Genomic DNA, 7,460 nt, shown 5'->3' with positions numbered 1-7,460 from the left:
CAGGGGCTGCTTCCTCATCGTGGGCACGAGAAAGCGGCCCCGTCACGAGGCCGCAGGGCGCGGTGTCCAGTTCAGGCCACAGAGGGAGGGAGGGCACGGTCGCCGTGGGTTACAGTGGTTTGAGCTTTGCTTCAGGATAAATGGGCTCTGACAGAAGAAATCACGACAGCCAAGACGTAAAGCATTCGGAAAAGGTAGACATGTTGGGAAAAGGCAATTCTGGCCGATTTTAAGAGGAATGGCTAGAGTCATCTGGGAAAAAGCAAGAAATGCAAACGGGGCCTACGCTGCCCGCGGCGTGCCGGCGGAGGGTGGCCTGCGCTCAGAGCCTCGGACGGCAGTCTCGCGGGAGGCCCTGCCCGACTACAGGCGGAACCAGGCCCCGGGCAGGCAGCTCCTGACAGAACCGAGGCGGCTGGAGCACGTGGGACCGTGCGCCCAGGGCAGGGAGGGGGAGACAGGTGACACACAACAGGGCGGGCAGGGCCCATCCAGGGGGAACCCAGATCTGAGCGAGGCACAGTCTGCTGAGCGAGGAAAACCCATGGCGGCCGGAAGGTGTTCACCCTGGACCCTCATCGCCATGACAACCACCCACAGAAGGAGCGGAGTGTTCACTAGACCCTCCCCCTTACCTCCCCCCAAGATCTGTGGTTCCTGCAGAGGTCTGAGGTCAGACCTGACCCTGCTGCAGCCCCTCCTGCCTCACATCAGGGGTCAGAGGTGAGAGGTCAGGGGCACCACCTGGCCGCCTGGCGTAGAAACTCTCCGTCTCTTTCCTCAGGTCCAGACGCGTCACATGACGATAATGATGACCTTCCACCAAACTGAAGATGCACAGCTGGCAAACGAGACGGGGGCCCCACCCTCGTCAGCGGGAGGAAAGGCAGGGAGAACCAGACGAGGGACGAGGGTGGGAGCAGATGAGAGACAAGGTGCGTGGCCCTGGGGTCCCCGAGCCTTAGCCTGGTCTGAGCCCCACCCCGCGGCCCCTGCTGACCGGGGCTGAGGGCACTGTCTCGGTGTGAGCACTACACAGGCCTCTGCAGACCCCGCGGGCTCCCCCAGGGGCACGCCACCAGGGCCCGGGACAGCCCGGGGTTCCAGGGTGTCAGCAGTCACTCGGTGAGCCAGGGGTGCGGCTCCAGGAGGCCCCGACCCTGCCCTCACCTGGCCCTCGACGCCCCCGGCCACCAGCTGCTGGCTCTCCCCATCGATGAAGAGGCTCAGGAGGGGGGAGGCTGGTGAGAGGGAAAGATGAGCCGTTACCCTCAAAGGCACCGGCACAGTTTAAAGGGAACTCTCAGCTTCACTTACTCCTGTAGTCAGTTCCAACTGCTCTGAAATCACTTCTGCACAGAAAGTAGAAACCGCGAGGACAGCGCCAGCCGGCAGGTGACTGCGTCTCTGCCCGCGTCACCTGAGCCCCCGCTGAGTCGCTGGGGGGGGCTGGGGGCGGGGACTGCACAGCAAGTGCCCAGAGCACAGACGCCCCAGGATGGGCCTCGGGTGGCCAGGCTCCGTGAAGCGAAGGATTCATGATGAACAGCAATTAAATGGCATATTTTTAAATTGCTGCCTAGGATGTCATTTCCCTTAAGACATTTGTGCATCTAAACTGCCAAGAATTTGGAAGGAGAGTTAAGATAAATGGATATTTAAAAACACCCCATGGCCTAAAAACTATAAGTGATGTCAAAACCAAGTTTGTAATTGTTTTCTGGACAGTCCGGTCGTTCACCTAATTTCAGGAAAGTCATTCCAGCGCGATCCCCAGGCCCGGGCTCTGGCCCTACCTGTGTTGCTGCCGAGTGTGACAACAGCCCGTCCCGCAGACCGCGGCCCTCGGGGGACGCCGAGTCAGGGCCACACCTGCTGCCCTCTCACGGCTTCCCTGCTCCCTTCCCAGGAGAGGAGTGCTGGGCCTAGCAGGACCAGGAAACCACTCCCAGGAGGCGCTGGGGCCCTGCACGGAGGACACCGGCCCCGCGTCTCACAGGTTCCACAGTGACCCACGCCGGCACCCTGCTCCACCGCCGGTGCCATGTGCGACCGTGGACGGTGTCAGCCATGACCAAGGGACGGACTGAGGAGAGTGTGTGGCGACCCAGCCGCATGCCTGGGCCCACCGGGCACGCGTCCCGCGAACACGCAGCTCCGGGCCCTGCTCTGTGGGACAGCGCCACGGCCACGCCTCCCCACACTCCCACCTTCCACAGCTCCCAGCCATGCTCAGACTTTAAAGCTAAAACGAAGACAGTCGGTGGGAGTGAGGCAGCTAGAGGGGTGATACTGACCCCCGACTGGCGCTCCGTGTGGTGACCACACCTGCCCCAGGAGAGCGCAGACGCGTGGCTCGGGCAGAACGAACGAACAGGAGGGCCAGTTACCTGTCAGCACCGCCGAGCTGTGCATCATGGCCCCCGTGCGACAGTCCCACACCTGAGGGCAGACACAGCTCGTCAGGAGGTGGCTCTGCCGCTGCTGCCAGCCCTTCAGGTAACACCCTAGGCCCGTGGTCGGCAAACTGCGGCTCACGAGCCACATGCGGCTCTTTGGCCCCTTGGGTGTGGCCACAAAGTTTCAATCACACTGTACGTGCGCGGCCGCACGTGGTGTTTTGTGGAAGAGCCACACTCCAGGGGATGCAGTTTGCCGACCACTGCGCTAGGCAGCCACAAGCTACCCTGCAAATGCTTTCCTGGGAGAGCAGACAGCGACAGGAGGACAAACAAGGGAACTGCACAGTGAGACGTGGACTCCTAGGAAACACCGCGTTTCCAGGCCGGCCCGGGCGCGAGGCAGACACCCAGCTCCAGCCCACCCGCGAGGCGGGGCGGGTGTCCACCTGCTCTGCACGCTCGCGGGGAGAGTGGCGCGTGCTCACCAACACCCAGCTCCTTTCATTCCCACGAGGGCCGCGAGGCTATGGCACCGCAGGTCCAGTCTCCATTATTCCAGAGGAGCGGGGGCACAGCACGGGCGGCACCGCTGTGGGCAGCAGAGGGCGCCAGGAGCTGGGGGATACCCTCCCACGGCTGCACCTGGCACCGTCTCGGGGCCTGGAAGGTGAGGCCGTTCCTCTGTCCCTCCCGTGCAGGTGGGGTCAGCGCTCTCCTTTCTCTGTCCCTCACGGAGACTGTCCTCACTCGGTTACCGGCCATCATGACACGGGCTGACGTGGTCTGTGATGGGGACTGAGCTTGCATTTTAATGTACTTTCTTCTTGAGCCAGTTTTGTTCTGATTGAGTCCTGATACCGGACGACGGTTCTACTGCTCCAGGGTCGTCCTTGACACCGCGGAGAGAAATCAGTTTTCTCCCCGGGGCCTGGATCCGAGGAGGCACCCAGCTGACTCGATGCCTCGAGCCCACGTGGGAATACGGGACAGAGGGGCACTGTGAGCGCATCGGCTCCCACACCAGCCGTGGCCTGGCTGAAACGGTGGGGAAGGTCAGGAGGGCAACTATCGCGCAGGCGCCACAGCCCTGACTCTGCTCCGTCTGGCTGCGGGCGGGGCCGTCCCTACCTTGAAGCTTCTGTCCTCAGACCCCGAGACGACCACATGCGCTTTCCATGCACAGAACTCGGCTGCGGTCACGGGGCCCTGGTGCCCGTCTAGCTCTGCGCACACGGTCCAGCTCTGCGGGTTGCACAGTGAGACCAGTCACTGGACGTCCCAGCAATGACTGCTAAGAAGGCGCCTGTGTCTCACAGAAAAGTTTCCGTTAAAATACACCCTGCAGAGCTCCCTCTTCCCGTGCACGGAGCTGACACCCGGACACTGAGCACAGCGTCCGGTGCCACAGGAGCCGGTGGCCACAAACACCACCGAGGCCGACCCCCTGCAGGCCCTTCCCACAAGGATGTGTTCACAGCCCCAGCCCCGTCCCAGGACACTTCCCGCCGACACTGCCCTTCCCCAGGGCGAGCCGTCAGTGTAGAACCAGTGAGCAGAGACGTGCTCAAGGGCAGGCGTGCCCCCACAGCCCGCTCACAGCAGGTCCCGCCACAATCACCAACACGACGTCCCGCCTCTGTCCTGCCTCCCTACGGTTTTAACACAGACATGGCAAGGGACTCTCGGGGGGCCAACAGCGTGCTCAATCACTGTGCCCGTGACACCACAGCGCGCCCCCACAGCGCGTCCCATGCGACCACGGGTCCGAGGGAACAGGGCGCCGCCCACTGTGTGACACGGGCCCAAAAGCCATTCCTGGTCCAACACAAGACTCAATGGTCACAGAACCTGCAGGTGGCAGCACATCCACGTCAGCCAATCTCGATGAAGACTCAACGAGCAAGTCCACTTCTCAAGGGGAAGCAAGTGTTGGTAAGTGAGAGGCAGGCAAGGCCCACACTGTGAGGCTCTCTGACAGAGAAGACCGGGAAGTGCACGTGTTCCGTGTTCCGGAGCATGCCTGTGCCCTGGTCCCCAGGCGTCATGGCGAGGCCTCCATCCACATGAGTCAGCAGCATCGTCTCCAGGGGCCTCCATTGCAAGATACAGTTGAGTGCTCATTTACTCCCCTCACGTGTTTACAGAAACTCGCCCAATTAGGGCCGCTGACAAGAGGCAGGCGGACCTTGCCTGCGAGGCCCCCGCACTGTGCCCCGCCACCCACTGCCGCCTCTCACCTGCACGTCCAGCACGAGGACCCTGTTGCCAGCGCACACCGCAGCCATCTGGTCGTCCGGGCTGAACTTCACGCACCGCACCTCTCCCAGGTGGGTGCCCAGGACAAGTCCGCGCGGGTCCGTCCCTGGAGCGGGTGGGGGGGAGACAGCCGCTAGTTGGTCATCAGAGGCAGGACTGAGTGTCCCCAGGAGTCAGCTCCCGGGCAGGGACACGCTCGCGGGGTGACTGAGCTGTCAGACGACTGGCTCTTTGAGAGAACTAGACACGCTGAATATAAAAATTCCCCTGGAAATAGGTGGGATTGCCTAGAACTGTCAATAGCATGAGAACCCGCCCGTGTAGCCCCATGAAGGGGAGAATTAGCTTGATCTGACCCACTGCGGGGTGGGACACGGGACGCCCCTGAGCCCAGTGCCTGCATCCTGGGAGCAGATCTCCACATTCCAGATCCATGTGGGGCTCCGCTTACAGACAAACTTGGGGAGTCCGGCCCCTCCAACGAGACTGTCTGTTTACCAAGACACCAGGAGGGAGCAGATTCCTAACAGGTGGCTCACTATATGCAGCACATGTGCATACCATACACACATGTGCATGTAGGTGTGCACTACATGTATGTATACCCTGTGCGTAGTATGCATGTGTGCCTGTATATACATATATACTGTGCATGTGTGTATAAGGTGTGCTTATATATGTGTGTGCTATAACTATATGCATGCACATACCATATGTATGTGTGTATGAATGTACTAAACATGTGTACTGTGCACACGTCTGTGTGCATGCATGCTGTGCATGTGCATACTAGATGCATTTGTGTATCTGTGTGCTATAAATGCATGCACATGTATCATATGTGTATGCATGTGAATGTGCATTATGCATGTGTTGCAATGTACACATGTACATGCTTGTGTAGTATGTATTAGATGTGTGCTGTGTACATAGTGAATACCTGTACTGTATAATGTGTGTACATAATGAATGTGTGCATGTATGTATGGTGTGTGTAGGTATGAACGTAGTATGTTTGCAGATGTGCCGACACTGTGTGTGCATGTATGTTTGGATTTATATGTGTGCACATAATTACATGTGTGAGTGTGTATGTGTGTAGTGTGCATGTGTATACATAATGTATACATGCGTGCATGTACTGTGAGTGGGTGGGTGCTATGTGTGTGTGCGTGCTTATGTTTGCATGCATGTGTATAGTTACACGTGTGAATGTGTACTATATCGTGTAGTGTGTACACATTTACATATTGTACATGTGTGTGTGTTGTGTGCATGTGTTCATATGTGTGAGTATGTGTGTGCTATATTGTGTAATGCACACGTGTATGTTTGTGTACTGTTGGGTGCTGTGTGTGCAGGCATGTTTGTTTTGCATGCATGTGTGTGTTTACATGAGTATGTGTGCGCTATATTGTGTGATGCATACATGTATGTTTGTGTACTGTTGGGTGCTGTGTGCAGGCATGTTTGTTTGGCATGCATGTGTGTTTACATGAGTGTGCGTGTGCTGCCACGCATGTGCACGTGTGTAGATGTCTGTGGTGGCACAGTGATATTGCAATGACCACACTGTAAAGAAGGTGGAGTATAAACGATTATAGAGGCTGCTAACTAAAATCAGTTGGTTTTAGGAGTAATTCTGTAACTTCCGAATGTAGCTCCATACTGTGGTCATCACCAACGTTTCAGGCGCATCTGATAAAACTCGGACACACAGCCCTCAGCACGCAGGCTCGGTCTCGGCTCCTCAAAGAGGCCAAGCTCGTACGCCCAGGCCAGGCCCCCAGCTCCCTCTGCCTCACAGGCGCTGCCAGCACTGCCCACCCTCCCACCTGCACCGCCGGGATGGCTCCCCGTGAGCATGTTGCCATGATCTGTCTACGCCTCGCTCTCCACTGCCCGCATGTGTGTTTCCCACTCCAAGCTGTGAACTTGCCCCAACTCCATCGGGAAAAAATAATTCAACTCCCTCCAAGTTTCAGAGTGCCACTAAAGTCACAGATTCCAACGCAAGAAAATGTGAAGGTTAAACGCACTGAGTTCAGGAAGCGGCTTCCCGCTTGGCCGTGTTCCCCCAGCTCCGCACCTGCCTTCAAGGTCCCAGGGTCACCCAGGACCAGCCCCGGAGGCACCGGCTATTTAAGGGGAAGTTGCTCCGCGACATTGTTAAGGGGTTTTAGGGCTGCACCCACCGTGAAGCGCCTTCTCTCGGCACTCGCCCAGCCTCCACATGAGCACGCGGTCTTGTGAGGCAGAGCAGACCACAAGCGGGGGCTCCGTGTTGCCGAACGCCACAGCAGTAATTGGCTGATGGTGTCCTCTTAAGATCAGAAGCTTAAAAATTCACAAAAACGTCATGGATTAGAGGTATAACATACCCATGTAACCTCAAACCTAAGAAAATAAATGGATTGAATTTTTCAAATATATTGACTTTGCGTATTCATTTATTAAAACCCCATGTACTATTAAACCAATCCCGTGAGCTCAGCATGGCATGTAGCTCAGTATCACAAATAACAAGCAGCAGGAAAGGGCAGCGCCCTCACCCCCACTACCCACTGGTGTGACTGAACAGTGCATGCTGCACCCACCGCAGGCCAGGGAGGGGACAGCTGGGTGACCAGGGAGGGGACAGCTAGGTGATCAGGGAGGGGACAGTGGTGTGATCAGGGAGGGGACAGCTGTGTGATCAGAGAGGGGACAGCTGGGTGATCAGGGAGGGGGCAGCTGGGTGATCAGGGAGGGGACAGTGGTGTGACCAGGGAGGGGACAGCTGGGTGACCAGGGAGGGGACAG

At 58.1% G+C, this 7,460-nt stretch overlaps 1 protein-coding gene across 1 annotated transcript in view; it reads right to left on the bottom strand.

Moving 5' to 3' along the window:
• The window catches only part of WDR27 (WD repeat domain 27), a 41,465-nt gene that overhangs the window by 29,119 nt on the left and 4,886 nt on the right, over positions 1 to 7,460 (bottom strand). The window contains exons 2-7 of the mRNA XM_015558345.1: positions 6,854 to 6,995; positions 4,640 to 4,764; positions 3,531 to 3,644; positions 2,391 to 2,442; positions 1,171 to 1,241; positions 745 to 841 (exon numbers count right to left, since the gene is read on the bottom strand). Coding sequence (XP_015413831.1) covers positions 745 to 841; positions 1,171 to 1,241; positions 2,391 to 2,442; positions 3,531 to 3,644; positions 4,640 to 4,764; positions 6,854 to 6,995 — 601 coding nt within the window. The remainder of the gene's footprint in view (positions 1 to 744; positions 842 to 1,170; positions 1,242 to 2,390; positions 2,443 to 3,530; positions 3,645 to 4,639; positions 4,765 to 6,853; positions 6,996 to 7,460) is intronic.

This window comes from Myotis davidii, unplaced genomic scaffold (assembly GCF_000327345.1).
Source record: "Myotis davidii unplaced genomic scaffold, ASM32734v1 scaffold592, whole genome shotgun sequence".
Lineage (NCBI taxonomy): Eukaryota > Metazoa > Chordata > Mammalia > Chiroptera > Vespertilionidae > Myotis > Myotis davidii.
Note: the sequence above shows the minus strand (reverse complement) of the source record. Positions and strands in the feature narration are given on the sequence as shown.